Source organism: Ranitomeya variabilis, chromosome 1 (genome assembly GCF_051348905.1).
Source record: "Ranitomeya variabilis isolate aRanVar5 chromosome 1, aRanVar5.hap1, whole genome shotgun sequence".
Lineage (NCBI taxonomy): Eukaryota > Metazoa > Chordata > Amphibia > Anura > Dendrobatidae > Ranitomeya > Ranitomeya variabilis.
Window position 1 is genome coordinate 568,573,057 of NC_135232.1, and position 26,867 is coordinate 568,599,923.

Here is a 26,867-nt window from a genome sequence, read left to right on the forward strand (position 1 = left end):
GTCTCTGTTATGGGGATATGGGAGCACTTTTGCCGTCTGTCTCTGTTATGGGGATATGGGAGCACTTCTGCCGTCTGTCTCTGTTATGGGGATATGGGAGCACTTCTACCGTCTGTCTCTGTTATGGGGATATGGGAGCACTTCTGCCGTCTGTCTCTGTTATGGGGATATGGGAGCACTTCTGCCGTCTGCCTCCGTTATGGGGATATGGGAGCACTTCTGCCGTCTGTCTCCGTTATGGGGATATGGGAGCACTTCTGCCGTCTGTCTCTGTTATGGGGATATGGGATCACTTCTGCCGTCTGTCTCTGTTATGGGGATATGGGATCACTTCTGCCGTCTGTCTCTGTTATGGGGATATGGGAGCACTTCTGCCGTCTGTCTCTGTTATGGGGATATGGGAGCACTTCTGCCGTCTGCCTCTGTTATGGGGATATGGGAGCACTTCTGCCGTCTGCCTCTGTTATGGGGATATGGGAGCACTTCTGCCATCTGTCTCTGTTATGGGGATATGGGAGCACTTCTGACGTCTGCCTCTGTTATGGGGATATGGGAGCACTTCTGCCGTCTGTCTCTGTTATGGGGATATGGGAGCACTTCTGCCGTCTGCCTCTGTTATGGGGATATGGGAGCACTTCTGCCGTCTGCCTCTGTTATGGGGATATGGGAGCACTTCTGCCGTCTGTCTCTGTTATGGGGATATGGGAGCACTTCTGCCGTCTGCCTCTGTTATGGGGATATGGGAGCACTTCTGCCGTCTGTCTCTGTTATGGGGATATGGGAGCACTTCTGCCATCTGCCTCTGTTATGGGGATATGGGAGCACTTCTGCCGTCTGTCTCTGTTATGGGGATATGGGAGCACTTCTGCCGTCTGTCTCTGTTATGGGGATATGGGAGCACTTCTGCCGTCTGCCTCTGTTATGGGGATATGGGAGCACTTCTGCCGTCTGCCTCTGTTATGGGGATATGGGAGCACTTCTGCCGTCTGTCTCTGTTATGGGGATATGGGAGCACTTCTGCCGTCTGCCTCTGTTATGGGGATATGGGAGCACTTCTGCCGTCTGTCTCTGTTATGGGGATATGGGATCACTTTTGCCGTCTGTCTCTGTTATGGGGGATATGGGAGCACTTCTGCCATCTGTCTCTGTTATGGGGATATTGGAGCACTTCTGCCTTCTGTCTCTGTTATGGGGATATGGGAGCACTTTTGCCGTCTGTCTCTGTTATGGGGATATGGGATCACTTTTGCCGTCTGTCTCTGTTATGGGGGATATGGGAGCACTTCTGCCGTCTGTCTCTGTTATGGGGATATGGGAGCACTTCTGCCGTCTGTCTCTGTGATGGGGATATGGGAGCACTTCTGCCGTCTGTCTCTGTTATGGGGATATGGGAGCACTTCTGCCGTCTGTCTCTGTTATGGGGATATGGGATCACTTTTGCCGTCTGCCTCTGTTATGGGGATATGGGAGCACTTCTGCCGTCTGTCTCTGTTATGGGGATATGGGATCACTTTTGCCATCTGTCTCTGTTATGGGGATATGGGATCACTTTTGCCATCTGTCTCTGTTATGGGGGATATGGGAGCACCTGCCGTCTGCCTCTGTTATGGGGATATGGGAGCACTTCTGCCGTCTGTCTCTGTTATGGGGATATGGGATCACTTTTGCCGTCTGTCTCTGTTATGGGGATATGGGATCACTTTTGCCGTCTGTCTCTGTTATGGGGGATATGGGAGCACTTCTGCCGTCTGCCTCTGTTATGGGGATATGGGAGCACTTCTGCCGTCTGCCTCTGTTATGGGGATATGGGATCACTTCTGCCGTCTGTCTCTGTTATGGGGATATGGGATCACTTCTGCTGTCTGTCTCTGTTATCGGGATATGGGAGCACTTCTGCCGTCTGTCTCTGTTATGGGGATATGGGAGCACTTTTGCCGTCTGTCTCTGTTATGGGGATATGGGATCACTTTTGCCGTCTGTCTCTGTTATGGGGGATATGGGAGCACTTCTGCCGTCTGTCTATGTTATGGGGATATGGGAGCACTTCTGCCGTCTGCCTCTGTTATGGGGATATGGGAGCACTTCTGCCGTCTGTCTCTGTTATGGGGATATGGGATCACTTTTGCCGTCTGTCTCTGTTATGGGGATATGGGATCACTTTTGCCGTCTGTCTCTGTTATGGGGGATATGGGAGCACTTCTGCCGTCTGCCTCTGTTATGGGGATATGGGAGCACTTCTGTCGTCTGTCTCTGTTATGGGGATATGGGATCACTTTTGCCGTCTGTCTCTGTTATGGGGATATGGGATCACTTTTGCCGTCTGTCTCTGTTATGGGGGATATGGGAGCACTTCTGCCGTCTGCCTCTGTTATGGGGATATGGGAGCACTTCTGTCGTCTGTCTCTGTTATGGGGATATGGGAGCACTTCTGCCGTCTGTCTCTGTTATGGGGATATGGGAGCACTTCTGCCGTCTGTCTCTGTTATGGGGGATATGGGAGCACTTCTGCCGTCTGCCTCTGTTATGGGGATATGGGAGCACTTCTGTCGTCTGTCTCTGTTATGGGGATATGGGAGCACTTCTGCCGTCTGTCTCTGTTATGGGGATATGGGATCACTTCTGCTGTCTGCCTCTGTTATGGGGATATGGGAGCACTTCTGCCGTCTGCCTCCGTTATGGGGATATGGGAGCACTTCTGCCGTCTGTCTCCGTTATGGGGATATGGGAGCACTTCTGCCGTCTGTCTCTGTTATGGGGATATGGGATCACTTCTGCCGTCTGTCTCTGTTATGGGGATATGGGATCACTTCTGCCGTCTGTCTCTGTTATGGGGATATGGGAGCACTTCTGCCGTCTGTCTCTGTTATGGGGATATGGGAGCACTTCTGCCGTCTGCCTCTGTTATGGGGATATGGGAGCACTTCTGCCGTCTGCCTCTGTTATGGGGATATGGGAGCACTTCTGCCATCTGTCTCTGTTATGGGGATATGGGAGCACTTCTGACGTCTGCCTCTGTTATGGGGATATGGGAGCACTTCTGCCGTCTGTCTCTGTTATGGGGATATGGGAGCACTTCTGCCGTCTGCCTCTGTTATGGGGATATGGGAGCACTTCTGCCGTCTGCCTCTGTTATGGGGATATGGGAGCACTTCTGCCGTCTGTCTCTGTTATGGGGATATGGGAGCACTTCTGCCGTCTGCCTCTGTTATGGGGATATGGGAGCACTTCTGCCGTCTGTCTCTGTTATGGGGATATGGGAGCACTTCTGCCATCTGCCTCTGTTATGGGGATATGGGAGCACTTCTGCCGTCTGTCTCTGTTATGGGGATATGGGAGCACTTCTGCCGTCTGTCTCTGTTATGGGGATATGGGAGCACTTCTGCCGTCTGCCTCTGTTATGGGGATATGGGAGCACTTCTGCCGTCTGCCTCTGTTATGGGGATATGGGAGCACTTCTGCCGTCTGTCTCTGTTATGGGGATATGGGAGCACTTCTGCCGTCTGCCTCTGTTATGGGGATATGGGAGCACTTCTGCCGTCTGTCTCTGTTATGGGGATATGGGATCACTTTTGCCGTCTGTCTCTGTTATGGGGGATATGGGAGCACTTCTGCCATCTGTCTCTGTTATGGGGATATTGGAGCACTTCTGCCTTCTGTCTCTGTTATGGGGATATGGGAGCACTTTTGCCGTCTGTCTCTGTTATGGGGATATGGGATCACTTTTGCCGTCTGTCTCTGTTATGGGGGATATGGGAGCACTTCTGCCGTCTGTCTCTGTTATGGGGATATGGGAGCACTTCTGCCGTCTGTCTCTGTGATGGGGATATGGGAGCACTTCTGCCGTCTGTCTCTGTTATGGGGATATGGGATCACTTTTGCCATCTGTCTCTGTTATGGGGATATGGGATCACTTTTGCCATCTGTCTCTGTTATGGGGGATATGGGAGCACCTGCCGTCTGCCTCTGTTATGGGGATATGGGAGCACGTCTGCCTCTGTTATGGGGATATGGGAGCACTTCTGCCGTCTGCCTCTGTTATGGGGATATGGGAGCACTTCTGCCATCTGTCTCTGTTATGGGGATATGGGAGCACTTCTGACGTCTGCCTCTGTTATGGGGATATGGGAGCACTTCTGCCGTCTGTCTCTGTTATGGGGATATGGGAGCACTTCTGCCGTCTGCCTCTGTTATGGGGATATGGGAGCACTTCTGCCGTCTGCCTCTGTTATGGGGATATGGGAGCACTTCTGCCGTCTGTCTCTGTTATGGGGATATGGGAGCACTTCTGCCGTCTGCCTCTGTTATGGGGATATGGGAGCACTTCTGCCGTCTGTCTCTGTTATGGGGATATGGGAGCACTTCTGCCATCTGCCTCTGTTATGGGGATATGGGAGCACTTCTGCCGTCTGTCTCTGTTATGGGGATATGGGAGCACTTCTGCCGTCTGTCTCTGTTATGGGGATATGGGAGCACTTCTGCCGTCTGCCTCTGTTATGGGGATATGGGAGCACTTCTGCCGTCTGCCTCTGTTATGGGGATATGGGAGCACTTCTGCCGTCTGTCTCTGTTATGGGGATATGGGAGCACTTCTGCCGTCTGCCTCTGTTATGGGGATATGGGAGCACTTCTGCCGTCTGTCTCTGTTATGGGGATATGGGATCACTTTTGCCGTCTGTCTCTGTTATGGGGGATATGGGAGCACTTCTGCCATCTGTCTCTGTTATGGGGATATTGGAGCACTTCTGCCTTCTGTCTCTGTTATGGGGATATGGGAGCACTTTTGCCGTCTGTCTCTGTTATGGGGATATGGGATCACTTTTGCCGTCTGTCTCTGTTATGGGGGATATGGGAGCACTTCTGCCGTCTGTCTCTGTTATGGGGATATGGGAGCACTTCTGCCGTCTGTCTCTGTGATGGGGATATGGGAGCACTTCTGCCGTCTGTCTCTGTTATGGGGATATGGGAGCACTTCTGCCGTCTGTCTCTGTTATGGGGATATGGGATCACTTTTGCCGTCTGCCTCTGTTATGGGGATATGGGAGCACTTCTGCCGTCTGTCTCTGTTATGGGGATATGGGAGCACTTTTGCCGTCTGTCTCTGTTATGGGGATATGGGATCACTTTTGCCGTCTGTCTCTGTTATGGGGGATATGGGAGCACTTCTGCCGTCTGTCTCTGTTATGGGGATATGGGAGCACTTCTGCCGTCTGTCTCTGTTATGGGGATATGGGAGCACTTCTGCCGTCTGTCTCTGTTATGGGGATATGGGATCACTTTTGCCGTCTGCCTCTGTTATGGGGATATGGGAGCACTTCTGCCGTCTGTCTCTGTTATGGGGATATGGGATCACTTTTGCCATCTGTCTCTGTTATGGGGATATGGGATCACTTTTGCCATCTGTCTCTGTTATGGGGGATATGGGAGCACCTGCCGTCTGCCTCTGTTATGGGGATATGGGAGCACTTCTGCCGTCTGTCTCTGTTATGGGGATATGGGATCACTTTTGCCGTCTGTCTCTGTTATGGGGATATGGGATCACTTTTGCCGTCTGTCTCTGTTATGGGGGATATGGGAGCACTTCTGCCGTCTGCCTCTGTTATGGGGATATGGGAGCACTTCTGCCGTCTGCCTCTGTTATGGGGATATGGGATCACTTCTGCCGTCTGTCTCTGTTATGGGGATATGGGATCACTTCTGCTGTCTGTCTCTGTTATCGGGATATGGGAGCACTTCTGCCGTCTGTCTCTGTTATGGGGATATGGGAGCACTTTTGCCGTCTGTCTCTGTTATGGGGATATGGGATCACTTTTGCCGTCTGTCTCTGTTATGGGGGATATGGGAGCACTTCTGCCGTCTGTCTATGTTATGGGGATATGGGAGCACTTCTGCCGTCTGCCTCTGTTATGGGGATATGGGAGCACTTCTGCCGTCTGTCTCTGTTATGGGGATATGGGATCACTTTTGCCGTCTGTCTCTGTTATGGGGATATGGGATCACTTTTGCCGTCTGTCTCTGTTATGGGGGATATGGGAGCACTTCTGCCGTCTGTCTCTGTTATGGGGATATGGGAGCACTTCTGCCGTCTGCCTCTGTTATGGGGATATGGGAGCACTTCTGCCGTCTGCCTCTGTTATGGGGATATGGGAGCACTTCTGCCGTCTGTCTCTGTTATGGGGATATGGGAGCACTTCTGCCGTCTGCCTCTGTTATGGGGATATGGGAGCACTTCTGCCGTCTGTCTCTGTTATGGGGATATGGGATCACTTTTGCCGTCTGTCTCTGTTATGGGGGATATGGGAGCACTTCTGCCATCTGTCTCTGTTATGGGGATATGGGATCACTTTTGCCATCTGTCTCTGTTATGGGGGATATGGGAGCACCTGCCGTCTGCCTCTGTTATGGGGATATGGGAGCACTTCTGCCGTCTGTCTCTGTTATGGGGATATGGGATCACTTTTGCCGTCTGTCTCTGTTATGGGGATATGGGATCACTTTTGCCGTCTGTCTCTGTTATGGGGGATATGGGAGCACTTCTGCCGTCTGCCTCTGTTATGGGGATATGGGAGCACTTCTGCCGTCTGCCTCTGTTATGGGGATATGGGATCACTTCTGCCGTCTGTCTCTGTTATGGGGATATGGGATCACTTCTGCTGTCTGTCTCTGTTATCGGGATATGGGAGCACTTCTGCCGTCTGTCTCTGTTATGGGGATATGGGAGCACTTTTGCCGTCTGTCTCTGTTATGGGGATATGGGATCACTTTTGCCGTCTGTCTCTGTTATGGGGGATATGGGAGCACTTCTGCCGTCTGTCTATGTTATGGGGATATGGGAGCACTTCTGCCGTCTGCCTCTGTTATGGGGATATGGGAGCACTTCTGCCGTCTGTCTCTGTTATGGGGATATGGGATCACTTTTGCCGTCTGTCTCTGTTATGGGGATATGGGATCACTTTTGCCGTCTGTCTCTGTTATGGGGGATATGGGAGCACTTCTGACGTCTGCCTCTGTTATGGGGATATGGGAGCACTTCTGCCGTCTGTCTCTGTTATGGGGATATGGGATCACTTTTGCCGTCTGTCTCTGTTATGGGGATATGGGATCACTTTTGCCGTCTGTCTCTGTTATGGGGGATATGGGAGCACTTCTGCCGTCTGCCTCTGTTATGGGGATATGGGAGCACTTCTGTCGTCTGTCTCTGTTATGGGGATATGGGAGCACTTCTGCCGTCTGTCTCTGTTATGGGGATATGGGAGCACTTCTGCCGTCTGTCTCTGTTATGGGGATATGGGAGCACTTCTGCCGTCTGTCTCTGTTATGGGGATATGGGAGCACTTCTGTCGTCTGTCTCTGTTATGGGGATATGGGAGCACTTCTGCCGTCTGTCTCTGTTATGGGGATATGGGAGCACTTCTGCCGGCTGTCTCTGTTATGGGGATATGGGATCACTTCTGCCGTCTGTCTCTGTTATGGGGATATGGGAGCACTTCTGCCGTCTGCCTCTGTTATGGGGATATGGGAGCACTTCTGCCGTCTGTCTCTGTTATGGGGATATGGGAGCACTTCTGCCATCTGTCTCTGTTATGGGGATATGGGAGCACTTCTGACGTCTGTCTCTGTTATGGGGATATGGGAGCACTTCTGCCGTCTGTCTCTGTTATGGGGATATGGGAGCACTTCTGTCGTCTGTCTCTGTTATGGGGATATGGGAGCACTTCTGCCGTCTGTCTCTGTTATGGGGATATGGGAGCACTTCTGTCGTCTGTCTCTGTTATGGGGATATGGGATCACTTCTGCTGTCTGTCTCTGTTATGGGGATATGGGAGCACTTCTGCCGTCTGTCTCTGTTATGGGGATATGGGAGCACTTCTGCCGTCTGCCTCTGTTATGGGGATATCCTACAAATGCCAAATATTTTACTAGCCAAAGGCGAAAAATAGCAGAATACGAGAAACGTAACAATATACGTGCAACAGTGCAGAAATGAGAAATAAGGTGCAAAGTACATGGAAGCACACGGGGTGACAATGATGATATTTTGCGAGAGAGTCAGTCCCTATAAAAGTATTTAATTAATAGAAATATCATTGCACCATGGAACGGGCTAAATGTAAGAGTAAGAACAGCGACTCGGTCTTTGATCAGGAAAAGCCATGCTCATGTTGGCAATGTAAATCCTAAATGATGAAGCGACGGCGCCTTCTGTTGGACGACGAATAAATCACATTTAGGGTATGTGCACACGTCAGGATTTTGTCAGGATTTTGTCAGGATTTTTCATCAGGTTTTGTAGCCAAAACCAGGAGTGGGTGATAAATGCAGAAGTGGTGCATATGTTTCTATTATACTTTTCCTCTAATTGATCCACTCCTGGTTTTGGCTACAAATCCTGATGAAAAATCCTGACAAAATCCTGACAAAATCCTGACCAAATACTGACGTGTGCACATACCCTCAACCCAAAGAAATAAAAAAATAAGTGAAAAAGTTATTATTTGCTTATCATTATGAGCAAAAATAACAAATAATTAAAAAATGTAAAGTGATAAAGTGCAGAACAAAGTGATTATGTGCGTGACAAAAACATTACTATTTTTCTCTTATTTTCCTTTTGTCATCTGTATTTTCAGCTCTGGCAAAAATTGAGAGACCACTGCAAAATTTTCAGTTGTCTGATGTTTCTCTTATAGGTATATTATTATAGGTATATATATATTATAGGTATATATATATTATAGGTATATTTTTGAGTAAAATGTAAATTGTTCTTTTATTGTATAAACTACTAACAACATGTCTCTGAAGTTCCAATCAATACATTTTGTATTTATTTTCTGAAAATGAGTAATGGTCAAAATACCCCAAAAAATGCATTGCTTGCAGACCTCAAATAATGCAAAAAAATAAGCAAAAACACACACATAGTCAGCTCACCTGGAAATCTGCCACCTCTCATCTCTTCCTGCACAGAGGTAGGAGCACACAGTCCACAGGTTTACCATTATCTATATTTTAAATATGAAGAAATAAAGAATTTTTACTTGCTTATTTTTTGGAGAAAATACGATAACTCCAGGAGAAAATTCAAGTTCATAATCATTTAGAAACAACAATACTAATGTTTTAACTCAGGAAGAGTTCGGAAATCTAAATTTTGTGGAATAACCATGATATTTATTCACATCTTTCATGCGTCTTGGCATGCTTTCCACCAGTCTTTCACACTGCTTTTGGGTGACCTTATGCCACTCCTGGTACAAAAATGTAAGCAGTTCTTCCTTGTTTGATGGCTTTTGACTATCCATCTCTCTTGATTCCATTCCAGAGGTTTTCAGTGGGGTTCAGCTCTGGAGATTGGGCTGGCCATGACAGGGTTTTGATGAGACGGTCCTTCATCCACACCTTGATTGACCTAGCTGTGTGGCATGGCGCATTGTCCTGCTGGAGAAAACAGTCCTCAGAGTTGAGGAACATTGCCTGAGTTGATGGAATCAACTGTTTTTCCAGGAAAACCTTGTATGCGGCTTGATTCATACGTCCTTTGCAAAGATTAACCTGCCCAATTCAAGCCTTGCTGAAGCATGTTCCGACACGGTGGAATTCCACTATGCACAAGTTGCAGTGACTGTGGCAGCAGCGACGAGCCCTTGTGCAGTATAGCCTGCATAGCCTGGGCAAACGCAGTTCGGATGTGGAGCAAATCACGCTTGTAAAGTGGGCACAGATGTAGGACCTCTGCACCCTTCTGTACAATTTTGAAATGGTTACTACGACAGTTAGTGTTGATAATGCCATCATCAACATCACTATTTCAGTCATCTACATGCTGAAGCACGCTTTGAATAGTCTGTGTGAGGAGGTATCGGTCCCAGAGGAAGAGGTGGAAGCAGAGGAGGAAGCGGAAGGGATAGCTATATCTCAAATTTTCAGGCTGTCATCGCACAGGCCATGGGAGGGTGGCTTACAGCGATCGAGGGGAGCTCATGGAACCAGTCAAACTGTTAGTGAAAGTGCAGGAGCCAAGGTGATGTACGCACAACAGTCAGGAGATGAAGAGGATAATGGAGCGGCCCCCAGTTGCAGGGCCGTGAGGTACCCGGTACCGGACCTCTATGTCTCAGTCCTGGGAGTGTCACGGTGGCTAGACCCAGTTCGTGACCCTGCTAAAGGGCGTCCAATGAAAGTTGCTGATGATGTGTGGTGCAGGTCGCGATAAATAATGAGGACACGGGGTTGCAGTCTCTTTACCTCTTTACTGAAGGCTTCAAAATCCTCAATCCAGAGTACGGTTAACCGGGCTGGCTGAGACCGGCCGGTCCGATGGCACCTCCAGAGTTCCCTTTGCAGGTGAAAATCAGTGCCTTCCTTCTAGCGCCTGTGTGTTGTAGTACTTCCCTGCTGAGCACCACGGGATAGTCCTCACAACTGTTGTGTCTGGTTCTGATGTTATTTCCCACAACTTATGTCTTTTCTGATGTTGTTCTCTGTTCCCCAGATGATTGGGCTAGGACGCACCCGTATGACGGGTAGGCCTGGAGTTCTTCCGGGACCCTAGCGACGCCCCTCTCCCACTGTTGCCCCCTATTTCTGCTTAGGTGATTTAGGTGAGACAGCCCACCTGTAACTGACTGTCCTGCCGCTGTTTGAAGTAATGCTTGGAGCTCAATACTTCCTCGGCGTTCCGGCCACCGGCTACACGCCTCAGTAGGATGTTGCCTCGATCTTACAGCACGACTCCTACTGGTGTTATCTCCTTTTTGCTTCGATCTCGTTTCTCACTCTCCACAATAAACCTCGCTTCTCGTCCTTTCTTGGGGTACCGCCGCAATGAAGTGCAGGCACGGTCCCATAACATAACGTTCTTCCTGTTCAGGATCCCACCCCTGACAGGGGCCCCCCTGAGTCTCTCCCCGCAACACCCTCTGCCACAGGATGTTGCCTGGTCAATCCCCAGTCAAGTTCTGATCTAACTTTCTATCCAACCCCCAGTTTTACCAGATTGTGAGGAGTGGCCTAATGCATAGTGCCCTTTGCTCCCCCTGGAGGCCAGACTATGAGGTGTATTGGTGTCTGTGATACCTGGTCAGATGAACTCCTTCAGTGCCATCAGACGTACCATCACTCCCCTTAGCGGCGGAGCGCCAGTACTGCAACGACCAGGACTCTGGGGCGCTGCACTAAGCATTTACTCTCTGTTGTCCGTGGTTGGTGGGAGGGACGGAGGAAGCAACCTTGAGTGTTACCCCGCCACCAACACACTATGGACTTGGACCTAATGGAAGCGCTCGACACATGAGCGCCTTCTTGCTGCACTATCTTCAACATGATGCCCGTACACTTAGGGCTAGAAATAGTGCTGACTACTGGGTTGCCCCTCTGTTAGATACATGATACAAGAGTAAATTTAGCCAGATGTTTCCCCACTGGAAAGGTATACGCGTATGCTGGAGTGTCGAAACATGTTTGTAGACAATCTTAAGAGTGGTTTCCCCAAGACATCAGTGAGGCACACAGTGTGCATCCTAGTTCTAGACGTCCAACCCCGGGAACGTCAAGGAATCATCGCAAAAAACATTAGCAGCAGCAGTCTAAGTGGCATAAGCAAATCCTGTGAGTCGTTTCACACATTTTTTAGACCAGCTTGTGTACCAGCAGAACAGAGTACACGTCTGACACATTGTGAAGGACTGGAGAGGATGGTGCAGGAGTATCTGGAGATCACTATAAATGCCATCGGGAGGGTTGGACCATTTTGCATTTTGGTCTTGAAAAATAGAAGAGTGTCCTGAGCTTGCTTGTCACGCCTTGGAGGTTTTGTCATGCTCTGCAGCCAGCATTCTCTCAGAACGTGTTTTCAGCACCGCTGGTGTTGTCCTAATGGATAAGTGCATCCAGCTGTCCCCTGAAAAGTGTACAGCACGACATCAACATGAACAAGTCATGGATCTCCAATAAATTTTGCACCCCAGTCACAGACCGGGCAGACTAGGCAATGGTGTAGTTTTTAGTGTCATACATTAATCTCTTGTTATTGCAGTCTGTGCCATCTTTGTGGTGTCTTCTGTGCCTGCTGTGGCTACTGCAACTGATGTTACAAACAATTTTTTAAAATGTGGAGACTCGAAGTTGTCTCCATCTGGTGGGTTGCCTGTAGTGGAAGGTGGGTCAGAGGCCTATTATACTATTTCTACTCTGTGGAAATTGATGCCGCTTTAGTGCTGTGTGACTATAATTTTTGGAAATGTGGAGACTCCAAGTTGGGTCTCCATCTGGTGGGCTACCTGATGTAGAAGATGTGTCAGAGACCTATATTATAATATTTCTACTCTGTAGAAATTGCTGCCACTTACTGGTTTATGACAATCATTTTTTTTTAAATGTGGAGACTCCAAGTTGGGTCACCATCTGGTGGGTTGCCTGTGTAAGTAGGGCTCCCAGACAGGCAGGCCTGCACTCACTTTCAGTACATGTGTTACTTTCCATATTTTTTTCTACCAATAGTACTGTATGAAACTGATGTTTGTGCCATCTGAGTATGACTGGAAAAAAAAATGGAGATGATGCATGAGGTATCAGGGTTCCCAGCCAAGTAGGCATACATCACTTCCTTAACCCCTAGGTCCTCAATGAAACTTCAGTTCCTAGATTTAAATGCTGAGCCAGAGCCTGATACCTCATGCATGGCCCTTTGCTGACTGCTTCTGTGCCATTTGGAAATTTCTACTGTGGGTCAATTGATGCCAGTTGTCCTGGTGTCTGCCTCTAATGTTAGCTGTTTGGGAAGTTTTTTGCCACCACTTAAGGTGTTGTGTATATGTTTGGTTTGGCCTCCCATTGAATCTAATGGGGTTCGGGTATGTTCGTCCAACTGTTCGGTGATCATGTTTGGCGATGATGTTCGGTGAACGTGTAAACGTTCGTTGAATCAAACCAAACCTTGAAAGGTTCGCTTATCTCTAGTGAGCACCATCCCCTTGGTAAAGACCATCAGTATTAGCAGTCAATAAAAAGGTCTGTACATCTGGAACCATATTGTGGAGTAAAACAAAAAGCAATCAGCAGAACATAAAACGCAAACATCTTCATCACCTCCTGCCAAATAAAGGGCATCTGTATTAAAATATCTACATAAAGGAGGCAGAAACAGTTGTTTCTAAAGGGTTAGTCTGCAAAAGGAGGACATGTTTGCCTCTAAGTGGCTTATCTATTAAGAGAGGAAATAACTGCTGGTAAAGGGTTCATTCATTATTGGGAGACATAGCTGCTCTCTAATCTAAGACCACACAAAACTCACAGCTGACACGCTAAGGAGCTGTGTCAGGTTTTACCTCTAGCTGTGTATTCCAGCCTGCTATTTACCCTGTTGCTTCATAATACACTGGAACCCATCTTACTTTTCTTCATATATCACTACTTCCAGTAGGAAGGAGCATAGGCATATCTCTCTGTTTACACACAGTCCCCCACTAAGTGGTTTCTCAAAACTCACAAAGCTGTCAATATATTGAGACGGTGGAAATTGTTTGCGGTGGGAAGGGGCTTTTATTACTATTGTGCAATTTGGACAAACAAGCATAGATATTCTGATGGCAGGTCTCCTTTAATGATGTGACACAACATAACCCCAGTTACCATATTGTTTCCTCATGAGAATTTTCTTTGGAAGTCTGATTTTATATATGGGGGTTTTGTATGAAAAAAAACCTTTCAGATCTAACTTTGACATTATTTGTTTACAGAGACCTCAGATTCTAATGGAAGAATGTGAACTGGATGCGGCCACAACGTCTGATGTCAGACCGATGCCCCCCAGTGCCATGGAGGTAATGTGTGCTGTAAGATTATTTGTTAAAAATTCCCCTAAAATAGTTTTTTCCATCGTGCAATTTTAAATTCACCACTAGGGAGTGCTAAATGCATAGAGATTAATAATTGCTAATGCAAGCACTCAGTACTAGGTGTATAAATTTATGATTATGATAGGCTCGGTGCATTTTGGGTAAATCATAGGATGACATTACTCCAGGAATATTTCTACCAGTGACCTGAACATCTGTATTGTGTTTTTTGGGCAATAAAATATTCATCGTTTCTCAGAAAACCAGAAAGCCGGAGGAGGACACTGTATGTTTTTCGGTAGAAGAATTGGACTCCTTAGAAGACAGAGAAAGGGAGCGGTGTAAAAATGCTGAAACCAAGGTTCACCAACGTCCAAGCTTAGTGGGTGAGAGAAGATGCCGTGCACTGTTGTTTTATGTCAGATGGTTACAGCACCATTTACTTGTCTTTTAATGCATCATTTTTTTTACATTTTTAGACATTTCTTTTAATATATGTTTATATCCGTTTCATACTTCCATTACGGTACGGTACTTATTAAACTTTATGTAAACTTGACATAAAATAATATGAAAAGGTAGCAATTCGCAAATGGCTGCTGATAGTTGTTATATCATCTGTGCAGGATGAACTAACGACCACGGGATCAGACCTACGAATGTAGCTATATATATTATTAGGCCGTAATGTGGGAATCTGCCCCTTACCCTTATACAAAGATTTAACATTACTGTATAAAAAAGTAGTTAAGTATACATCTTAGGAATTACTATTAGACCAGAAGTGATCACGTTCCACCCTTAGGCCGGGGTCACACTATCAGTATTTGGTCAGTATTTTACATCACTATTTGTAAGCCAAAACCAGGAGTGGAACAATTAGAGGAAAAGTATAATAGAAACCTATGCATCACTTCTGCATTTATCACCCACTCCTGGTTTTGGCTTACAAATACTGATGTAAAATACTGACCAAATACTGCTAGTGTGACGGCAGCCTAAGAACAAAGAACTTTAGCAGCGTGGTGGTTTTATGGTGTGAAAGTGCCAAGCTGTGAAAAACAAAGTTCCACTTTTTCCCTAAGGACTTATCACTTCTAAAATGGGAAAGTGCAAAAATTGACAGTAGATGAAATTCTAAGAGATCTCGGAAATATGCAGCACTGTGCAAAAGTCATAGGCAGGTGTGGAAAAACTGCTGCAAAGTAAGAATAGTATAAAAAATAAAGGTGTTCATAGTTTATTTTGTATCAACTAGCAAAATGGTATGTGGATTAACAAAAGCGAAGCCTAAATCCCATCAACATGTGGTGTGACCTCCCTTTGCCTTCTTCAATTCTTCTAGGCACTTGCACACAGATTTTGAAGGAACTCCAGTTGTTGTAAACATCTTGGAGACCTGATCCCAGATCTTCTGTGTATGAGGCTTCTGTAGATCCTTCTGCCTCATCATAAAATCCCAGGCAAATTGGATGATGTGAGATCAAGGCTCTTTGGGGATGGATCATCACCTACAGGACTCCTCCTTCTTCTTTACACATGACATTGGCTGGATGTTTGGGGTCGTTGTCCGGCTACAAAATAAAATTGCAGCCAATCAGACACCTCCATGATAGAACTGAATAATGGATATGTATCAACCAGCATTCAGGACACCATTACCCCTGACTAAAGCCAAACTCCATAGGCTGAAAAGCAGCCACAAATGTGTAGGACCATCCACCGAGCTTCACTGTTCCTGCAGACTTTCGTTATTGTAACACTCCCCAGCCCTTCTGTCGCAGACTATCTTCTGTTAAAGCCAAACATTTCACATTTTGACTGCTCAGTCCAGAACACCTGCTGCCATTTTTCTGCACCCTATTTCCTATGGGGTTTTTTTGCATAGTTGAGCTGTCTAGCCTTGTTTCCATGTGGAAGTGGCTTTTGGCCATAGTTCTTCTTTGAAGACCTTCTCTGGACAGAATTTTGCGAACAGTAGATGGGTCCCACTGGTTGCTGCCCGTTCTGAGATGATGGCACTGCTGGTTATCTTCCGATTTTGATGTGAAGTATTAGTGATATGCTGAGAAATACAGGCAGATACTTACCAATTATAAAATACCATCAAGTAGGCATCTGATGTGCTCCAAATTTATTCTGTAGCCAGAAACCGAGCCCTTCTGATTTCGATAGCAAGAAAGAAGGACGTGACTTTCATCTACTGTACTAAGTTTCCTTGGCCGACACTGTGTCAATGGTCCTCAACGTTGCCCATTAATGCAGTATAACTACCTTGTGTCTTGTTGCTGTACTTGGTCTTTTCATGGTACGTATAAGACCGGTGACATCAAACGCTATAACCTCGCCTTTGTAGCAGAGTTAGGCTGTTCCTTGCCCAGCTTTAACCCCTTAATCCCATATGACATACTATACCATCGAGGTGACCTGGGACTTAATTCCCAGTGACGGGCGTAGTACGTCATAGTTGATCGGCCGCGCTCACAGGGGGAGCGCAGCCGATTGCCGCCGGGTGTCAGCTGATTATTACAGCTGACATCCAGCACTATGTTCCAGGAGCGGTCAGCTGTATGAACATGATCGCAGCGTACCGGCAGCATAGGGAAGCATCGCGCGGAGGGGGGCTCCCTGCGTGCTTCCCTGAGACCCTCAGAGCAACGCGATGTGATCGCGTTGCTCCAAGGGTCTCCTACCTCCTTCTCCCTGCAGGCCCGGATCCAAAATGGCCATGGGAGGTGGCTTTCAAGCGCCTGCTCAGAGCAGGTGCCGGGAAGCCTCCCTGCTGTGCCTGTGTGATCGCTGATCTGACACAGTGCACTGCAAAGTATCAGATCAGCAATCTGTCACTATAATGTGATGTCCCCCCCGGGGCAATGTTATAAAGTGAAAAAAATAATATTTAGATGTGTAAAAAAAAATATATATATTGTTCCAATAAATAAATTTCTTTGTCTAAATAAAAACAATAAAAGTGCACATATTTAGTATTGCACGTCCATAATGACCTGACCTATAAAATTGGCCCACTAGTTAACCCCTTCAGTGAACACCAAAAAAAAAAAAAACGAGGCAAACAATGACACTTTATTATCATACCTCAAAACAAAAAGTGGAAAAACATGCGATCAAAAAGACGGATATAAATAAACATGGTACCATTGAAAACGTCATCTTGTCCCGCAAAAAACGAGCCACCATACAGCATCATCAATGGAAAAATAAAAAAGTTATAGTCCTCAGAATAAAGCGATGCAAAAATAATTATTTTTTTATATAAAATATTTGTTATCGTATAAAAGCACCAAAACATAAAAAAAATATAAATTAGGTATCGCTGTAATCGTTCTGACCCGAAGAATAAAACTGCTTTATCAATTTTACCAAACGTGGAACGGTATAAGCACCCACCCCCCAGAAGAAATCAAAAAATGTCACGTGCCCGAAAATGGTACCAATAAAAACGTCAACTCGTCCCGCAAAAAACAAGACCTCACATGACTCTGTGGACAAAAATATGGAAAAATTATAGCTCTCAAAATGTGGAGACGCAAAAAATATTTTTTGTAATAAAAAGCGTCTTTTAGTGTGTGACAGCTGCCAATCATAATAATCCGCTAAAAAACCCGCTATAAAAGTAAATCAAACCCCCCATCATCACCCCCTTAGTTAGGGAAAAATAATAAATTTAAAAAAAATGTATTTATTTCCATTTTCCCATTAGGGTTGGGGCTAAATTTAGGGTTAGGGTTGGGGCTAAGGTTAGGGTTGGGGCTAAGGTTAGGGTTGGGGCTAAGGTTAGGATTAGGGTTGGGCTAAAGTTAGGGTTAGGGTTGGGGCTAAAGTTAGGGTTTGGATTACATTTACGGTTGGGAATAGGGTTGGGATTAGGGTTAGGGGTGTGGTTAGGGTTATGGTTGGGATTAGGGTTAGGGGTATTTGGGTTAGGGTGTCCGATCTCAATTCCAGCCAATTCTGCGTTGAAAAAGTAAAACAGTGCTCCTTCCCTTCCAAGCTCTCCCGTGCGCCCAAACAGGGGTTTACCCCAACATATGGGGTACCAGCATACTCAGGACAAATTGGACAACTTTTTCGGGTCCAATTTCTCTTGTCACTCTTGGGAAAATAAAAATTTGTGGGAAAAAAATGATTTTTTATTTTCACGGCTCTGCGCTATAAACTTTAGCGAAACACTTGGGAGTTAAAAGTTCTCACAAAACATCTAGATAAGTTCCTTGGGGGGTCTAGTTTCCAATATGGGGTCATTTGTTGGGGGTTTCTACTGTTTAGGTACATCAGGGGCTCTGCAAACGCAATGTGACGCCTGCAGACCAATCCATCTAAGTCTGCATTCCAAATGACGCTCCTTCCCTTCTCTGAGCTCTGCCATGCGCCCAAACGGTGGTTCCCTCCCACATATGGGGCATCAGCATACTCAGGACAAATTGGACAACAACTTTTGGGTTCCAATTTCTTCTGTTACCCTTGGGAAAATACAAAACTGGGGGCTAAAATATATTTTTTTGGGAAAAAAAAAGAATTTCACGGCTCTGCGTTATAAACTGTAGTGAAACACTTGGAGGTCCAAAGTTCTCACAACACATCTAGATAAGTTCCTTAGGGGGTCTTCTTTCCAAAATGGTGTCACTTGTGGGGGGTTTCAATGTTTAGGCACATCGGGGGCTCTCCAAACGCAACATGGTGTCCCATCTCAATTCCAGTCAATTTTGCATTGAAAAGTCAAACGGCGCTCCTTCCCTTCCGAGCTCTGCCCTGCGCCCAAACAATGGTTTACACCCACATATGGGGTATCAGCGTACTCAGGACAAATTGTACAACAACGTTTGGGGTCCAATTTCTCCTGTTACCCTTGGTAAAATAAAACAAATTGGAGCTAAAGTAAATTTTTTGTGAAAAAAAGTTAAACGTTCATTTTTTTTAAAATATTCCAAAAATTCCTGTGAAACACCTGAAGGGTTAATAAACTTCTTGATTGTGGTTTTGAGCACCTTGAGGGGTGCAGTTTTTAGAATGATGTCACACTTGGGTATTTTCTATCATATAGACCCCTCAAAATGACTTCAAATGAGATGTGGTCCCTTAAAAAAAATCGTGTTGCAAAAATGAGAAATTGCTGGTCAACTTTTAACCCTTATAACTCCCTAACAAAAAAAAAAGTTGGTTCCAAAATTGTGCTGATGTAAAGTAGACATGTGGGAAATGTTACTTATTAAGTATATTGTGTGACATATCTCTGTGATTTAAAGGGAAGGTGCCATCAAAAAAAATTTTTTACAGCGATTGAAAAAATGTAAAGAATTAATGTTTACATTTTCTTAAAAAATATTATCATTTGTTTTTAATTTAGTAAAATATGAAAAATAATTTTAAAAGGTTTGGCATTTCCACTTTTAAACACTAGGGGGAGCAGCTAATGAAATTTGACAAAAACCTAGTGTACAACTAGCTCACATTACTGCACTGCAGTAATTATGGGCGGAGTTTGCTGACATGGTGTGATGTCACTCCTCTCCTCCCCTTCTGGTGTTTGCTAGGGGATGAGAGGATTCAGGAACACAGTGTGCAGCCATTTTGTTGGTGACTGCAAAGTTATACTGACAAGTAGACGGTCACCGAAGATGGCAGGCAGCAAGGATTCTGGGAGATATATGGTGGAGGGAGCAGGGTGACAGCAGCACAGAGTATTTCAGGAGAGCAGTGTGCTGGTCTATGGGGGGCACCCTGTTCGGTGCGCGGAGCAGCCAGGGATTGTACATAGAGCGCTGTCTTTTATACACATGGATGGACCGTCTCCTCAGAAATCCAGGAAACATTTCTGCTGATTGATGGCCTGTTCTGATCCAGGCTTTGCATGCAAAGACCCCATTCCCCTCCTCAGATCCTGTCCTGGCGATGTGTGAAAGCGAGGTGACAGGCGCAGTCCGGGGTGATGCTGGGAAGGAAATGTAGCCATATAGTAACGATAAACATGAGACCCCGCTCTTCAGCTGCCTTACCAGCCCTCCCCTGAAGGCACCTAACTGGAGGTCATGCTGCCCCCTCTATTACCCCAGACCCACGTGCAGCTGCTCAACCGGAACCACCCTAGATTTGGTCCCCTTTCTGCAGATAATACTTCCATAGTGTTCTCACATAATACCGCCATATAGATCACTCATAATACCGCCGTATAGAGCACACATAATACTGTCCTATAGTTCTCACATAATACCATCGCAAATAACGACGCCAGAGTGTTCTCACATAATACCGCCATATAGAGCACACATAATACCGCCATATAGAGCACACATAATACTGCCATATAGAGCACACATAATACTGCCATATAGAGCACACATAATACAGAGCACACAATACCACAATATACTTCACACAATACCGTCATATAGATCTCACATAATACCACCAGTGTTCTCACATATTGCCATATAGATCACACATAATACCGCCATATATCAAACATAATACCGCCATATACATCACATAGTACCGCCATATACTTCTCACATAACGACGCCATATAGATCTCACATAATACTGCCATATAGAGCACACATAATACAGAGCACACAATACCACAATATACTTCACACAATACCGTCATATAGATCTCACATAATACCACCAGTGTTCTCACATATCGCCATATAGATCACACATAATACCGCCATATATATCAAACATAATACCGCCATATACATCACATAGTACCGCCATATACTTCCCACATAACTACGCCATATAGATCTCACATAATACTGCCATATAGAGCACACATAATACTGCCATATAGAGCACACATAATACAGAGCACACAATACCACAATATACTTCACACAATACCGTCATATAGATCTCACATAATACCACCAGTGTTCTCACATATTGCCATATAGATCACACATAATACCGCCATATATCAAACATAATACCGCCATATACATCACATAGTACCGCCATATACTTCTCACATAACGACGCCATATAGATCTCACATAATACTGCCATATAGAGCACACATAATACTGCCATATAGAGCACACATAATACCGCCATATAGATCTCACATAATACCACCAGTGTTCTCACATATCGCCATATAGATCACACATAATACCACCATATACATCACATAGTACCGCCATATACTTCTCACAGAACGCCGCCATATAGATCACACATAACGGGGGAGAGGACTGCATAGGAGAGGATTAGATACACAGCTCAGTCAGTATCATACAGGATAGGATTAGATACAAGGCTCAGCACAGTATCACATAGGATAGGATTAGATACATGGCTCAGCAGACGGCATCACACAGGAGAGGATTAGATACACAGCTCAGTCAGTATCACACAGGATAGGATTAGATACATGGCTCAGCACACAGTATCCCACAGTAGAGGGTTAGATACACGGCTCAGCACAGTATCACACAGGGTAGGATTAGATACAAGGCTCAGCACAGTATCACACAGGATAGGATTAGATGCATGGCTCAGCAGACAGTAGCACACAGGAGAGGATTAGATACACAGCTCAGCACAGTATCACACAGGAAAGGATTAGATACATGGCTCAGCAGTCAGTATCACACAGGATAGGATTAGATACATGGCTCAGCAGACTATCACACAGGAGAGGATTAGATACACGGCTCAGCAGACAGTATCACACAGGATAGGATTAGATGCATGGCTCAGCAGACAGTATCACACAGGAGAGGATTAGGTACACAGCTCAGCACAGTATCACACAGGAAAGGATTAGATACATGGCTCAGCAGTCAGTATCACACAGGATAGGATTAGATACATGGCTCAGCAGACTATCACACAGGAGAGGATTAGATACACGGCTCAGCAGACAGTATCACACAGGATAGGATTAGATGCATGGCTCAGCAGACAGTATCACACAGGAGAGGATTAGGTACACAGCTCAGCACAGTATCACACAGGAAAGTTTTCCCTCTCCCCCTCCCCACTGATACTTACGGCTCCCTGCTGAGTCCTTTCTTCTCCCTCCTGTGCCATCCTTGGTCTTCTCCTCCTCCTCCTATAGCTGCAGGGCTCCTGCGATTATCCTGGGAGCTGGAGCTCACAGCTGCAGTGTGAGCTCCAGGAAGATGGCGCTGATCTCCTGCCTCTGCTGTGCAGGACGGCTCAGGGGGCGTGGCCAGACACAGCAGAAAGCAGCTTATAATGCAAGCTATAGAGTCGGCTCCCGACCGCAGATCTCTATGCCCTGGGCTGCCGTAAATGCAGAGTGTAAGTGACGTGCAGCTTCACTTACACTCCTGCAAAGCAAAATGGCGGCGCCCAATGGCTTAAAAAAAAATTAATAATAAAAAAAATGTTAAAGTTAAAAAAAGGAAGTTTGTATGAAAAATAATTGTTTATATAAACAATTATTTTTAATACAAAAAATAAAATGCGGCACCTTTCCTTTAAGGGCATAAAAATTCAAAGTTGGAAAATTGCAAAATTTTAGCCAAATTTCCGTTTTTTTCACAAATAAACGCAGGTAATATCAAAGAAATTTTACCACTATCATGAAGTACAATATGTCACACTAGAAAACAGTGTCAGAATCACTGGGATCCGTTCAAGCGTTCCAGAGTTATAACCTCAAAAAGGGACAGTGGTCAGAATTGTAAAAATTGGCCCGGTCATTAACGTGCAAACCACCTTTGGGGGTAAAGGGGTTAAGCCTCCTACACAACTTTTTTCCTGTTTCAGTTAATAACTGAATTTCAACCTACATATGAAAGTGATGATCATTATTGCTTGTTTGGTATAATTGGTTACTCATACACCTGACTAATCCGTTAAAATCCCTGACTTTGCGCATGTGTACCTAGAAGAATTGATGCGGTTTTGAAGGCAAAGTATGGTCACACCAAATACTGATCTGATCTAGATCTCTCGTTTGCTAATTCACTTTGCACCTTGTTATCTGGTAGAAATGAGCTCACACTTTTTTTAAAAAGCAATCTGCAGCATTTTTTCCACACCTTCCTTAAATGTTTGCACAGTGTTATACATCACGAGTAAATTAGATGATTTTGCTCAGTATTATCAGGATACAGGCTATACTTTCATTTTAACCAATGTGAGCATATAATCTTGTGTGATTATCGTCTCTGGGAAATACTAGATATTAATACAGGGCCCACAGAAGACATGCTAAGGAGCTGTGTTCGATTTTACCTCTGTAGCTGTGTCTTCTAGCCTCCTCCTCACTCTGATGCTTCATAATACAGAGGAACCCTTCTTCTCTTTATATATCACTACATCCAGTAAGAATGAAGAGCACAATGTAGATCTTCTCTCTGTTTACACAGTGTTTCCCCACACACGGTTTTTTCACCCAGCTCAGAGGCAGGAAGTCTCATAGAGCTGTCAAGATAGTGAGACAGTGGAGAACCCAATTTCTGCCTCTATCTCTGAAAGGGCTAAATCTTTTATTTTTACTAAATTAGTGAGGAATTTTAATTTTCTTAATTATAAATATTTGAGAAAGGTTTTACATTTTGGTCTCCTTTTTTCTCATGAAATTTCCCAAAGGGTAATATGTCCTATTTAAGACTATGGCTACACATCATGGGGCCACATTGCTACTGCAGCACAATTTGAGTGAATTTGGTCTCACCGTGACCCTCAAATTGCCGCCGCACACAAACCACAAAAAACATTTTTAGGTATTGCAGCTCAGGCCCTTTCCATTGAATTGAGCTAAGATGAACTATCATGCGCATCTCATTGTGAAGATTTTAATAAAGTAAGAGCACCCCTTACCAATCACTGGTCTAAAAAAATGAAACCCCAAAAATGAGGTCCCATTGACACCAGACTAACGGTATTATGCTGTGGTTGATGTGCATACGTTTTTTAACATTTCCTTATAAGATTTTATATCCTATAATTTATTATAAAAGATTAACCATCATTTTTAATTATAAAAAAACATTAAAATAAACCTTATTACAGATAAATCTGTTTTTTTGCCACTGATCATACAGATCACTGAATCAATTCAAAGATAAAAAACATCTACAGAATTATAGCTCACTGAGAGATCAGGTTGCAGTTGCTGCACACAGGTCTAAAGAGCAGGGAAGAGGAGGTAGCAGCTGCACATAAAGAGCAAGGCAGAAGCACAAACATGCAGAAATACTGCTGTTGCATCTAGCAAGTATTTTATCTCACCTCAGTGCTGGATCTACATCTAAATTGCTCAGTTCTCCAGCTTACTGAGAGATCAGGTTACAGCTACTGCCTATAAAAGTCTATAGAGTAGGGAGGGGAGGAGGAGGGGGAAGCTGCACATAAAGAGCAAGGCAGAGGCAAAAACATGCAGAAACACTTCTGCATCTAGCAAATATGTTATCTCACCCCAGTGCTGGATCCACATCTAAAGGCCGGCCTCACACTGGCGAGTTTTACGGACGTATGAGCGCATAATCTACGTTCGTAAAATACGCATTACACACAGCCCAATGATTCCCTATGTCCCAGCTCCTATCAGCCGTATTTTACTTATCCGTATTATACGGTCTTGTACGGCCATAGAAAATCGCAGCATGCTGCGTTTCTCACCGTATTGCGCAAAAAAATCGCCAATGGAAGTCTATGGGGGCGAGAAAAATACGGATTCCACACGGACCAGCAGTGTGACTTGCGAGAAATACGCAGCGGTGTTAGTGAAAAGCCGGTAATTCAATTGCCGGCTTTTCATTTCTCCTTCCCAAACCCGACATGATATGAGACATGGTTTACATACAGTAAACCATCTCATATCCCCTTTTTTTTGCATATTCCACACTACTAATGTTAGTAGTGTGTATGTGCAAAATTTGGGCGCTGTAGCTGCTAAAATAAAGGGTTAAATCGCGGAAAAAATTGGCGTGGGCTCCCACGCAATTTTCTCCGCCAGAGTGGTAAAGCCAGTGACTGAGGGCAGATATTAATAGCCTAGAGAGGGTCCATGGTTATTGGCCCCCCTGGCTACAAACATCTGCCCCCAGCCACCCCAGAAAAGGCACATCTGGAAGATGCGCCAATTCTGGCACTTGGCCTCTCTCTTCCCACTCCCGTGTAGTGGTGGGATATGGGGTAATGAAGGGTTAATGTCACCTTGCTATTGTAAGGTGACATTAAGCCAGATTAATAATGGAGAGGCGTCAATTATGACACCTATCCATTATTAATCCAATTGTATGAAAGGGTTACAAAAACACACACGTTATTAAAAAGTATTTTAATGAAATAAACACACCGGTGGTTTTAATATTTTATTGCTCTCTCAATCCACCTGAAGACCCTCGCTTGGAAAAATAATAAACCAACAATATACATACCTCCTGATGATCTGTCACGTCCCACGAGGTAAATCCATCTGAAGGGGTTAAAATATTTTACAGGCAGGAGCTCTGCTAATGCAGCTGTGCTCGTGCTTGTAAACCCCGGGGAATGAAGGAAATGTAGGTCAATGACCTATAGTTACCTTCATTCGCGGTGAGGCGCCCTCTGCTGGATGTCCTCATGAACTGGAGCCTTGGAAAAGTTCCCACGCTCGAGTTCATATGAGGACATCCTGCAGAGGGCGCCTCACCGCGACTCAATATAAGTACAGATCACTCTGCTTTCCATTCAGCACCCGGGGTTTACAGGCACGAGCGAGTGCTTTAGCACTGCTCCTGGCTGTAAAATGATTTAACCCCTTCAGATGGATTTACTTCGTGGGACGTGACTGCTCATCTGAAGGTATTGTAGGGATTTTACTCACTCAGGTGCGACGGCTGACACTTAGGAGGCAGGTTCCAACAAAAGTTCAAAGGTTTATTGCGTCATAAACCAAGTAGAAACACAGGAAACAAATAGCCTTTAGCTTAGGCAAAGGAAAAAAAACAAGTGTCCATTCCTTCAGACTCAGACCTCGAGCCTTCGCACACACTGGAGACTAGCACCTCCACACATATCCACTGTTGTGATCCGCTTTTTGGCTCCCCTGGTGGTGGCTGGTGGTACTGGAGACTTGTGTGTGCTTTTCTGCCTCAGCTCACCTGCTTCCATCAGTTTTGGGAGTTCCCTATTTAGCCTTGCTCTCCAGTCACTTCCTTGCCGGTCATCATTGTAACCTGAGTCTTTCAGTTGCATGTTCCTGCTACTAGTCTGCTGATCAGCTAAGTGGACTCTTGTCCTTATTGTTTTGTTTTTCTTGTCCAGTTTACAGTTTTGTCATTTCCTGTTACTGGAAGCTCTTGTGGACTGAAATGTTATACGTACTCCTATTTCTGAACCTAAGATTCCTACACCAGAGGTATTTTCCGGAGATAGATCTCGGTTTCTGAATTTCAAATGTAATTGTAAATTATTCCTTTCTCTCAGACCTCACTCCTCTGGAGATCCTGTTCAGCAGGTTAAGATTGTGATTTCTTTGCTGCGAGGTGACCCTCAAAATTGGGCATTTTCATTGACACCAGGGGATCCTGCGTTGCTCAATGTGGATGCGTTTTTTCTGGCTTTAGGGTTGCTGTATGAGGAACCTAATTTGGAGATTCAAGCTGAAAAAGCTTTAATAGCCCTGTCTCAAGGGCAAGATGAAGCTGAGATATACTGCCAAAAATTTCGTAAATGGTCTGTGCTTACTCAGTGGAATGAGTGTGCCCTAGCGGCAAATTTCAGAGAGGGCCTTTCTGATGCCGTTAAGGATGTCATGGTGGGGTTTCCTACGCCCACAGGTCTGAATGAGTCCATGACAATGGCGATTCAGATTGATCGGCGTTTGCGGGAGCGCAAACCCGTGCACCATTTGGCGGTATCTTCTGAAGGGACGCCAGAGAAAATGCAATGTGACAGAATTCTGTCAAGAAGCGAGCGGCAGAATTATAGGCGCAAAAATGGCTTGTGCTTCTACTGTGGTGATTCCGCGCATGTTATATCAGCATGCTCTAAACGTACTAGGAAGGTTGACAAGTCTGTTTCTATTGGCACTTTACAGTCTAA

General features: G+C 45.3%; 1 protein-coding gene across 1 annotated transcript in view; it reads left to right on the forward strand.

The window, feature by feature from the left end:
• The window catches only part of LOC143768707 (uncharacterized), a 68,397-nt gene that overhangs the window by 15,018 nt on the left and 26,512 nt on the right, over window positions 1–26,867 (forward strand). The window contains exons 2-3 of the mRNA XM_077257363.1: window positions 13,737–13,820; window positions 14,095–14,221. Coding sequence (XP_077113478.1) covers window positions 13,752–13,820; window positions 14,095–14,221 — 196 coding nt within the window. The 5' untranslated portion in view covers window positions 13,737–13,751. The remainder of the gene's footprint in view (window positions 1–13,736; window positions 13,821–14,094; window positions 14,222–26,867) is intronic.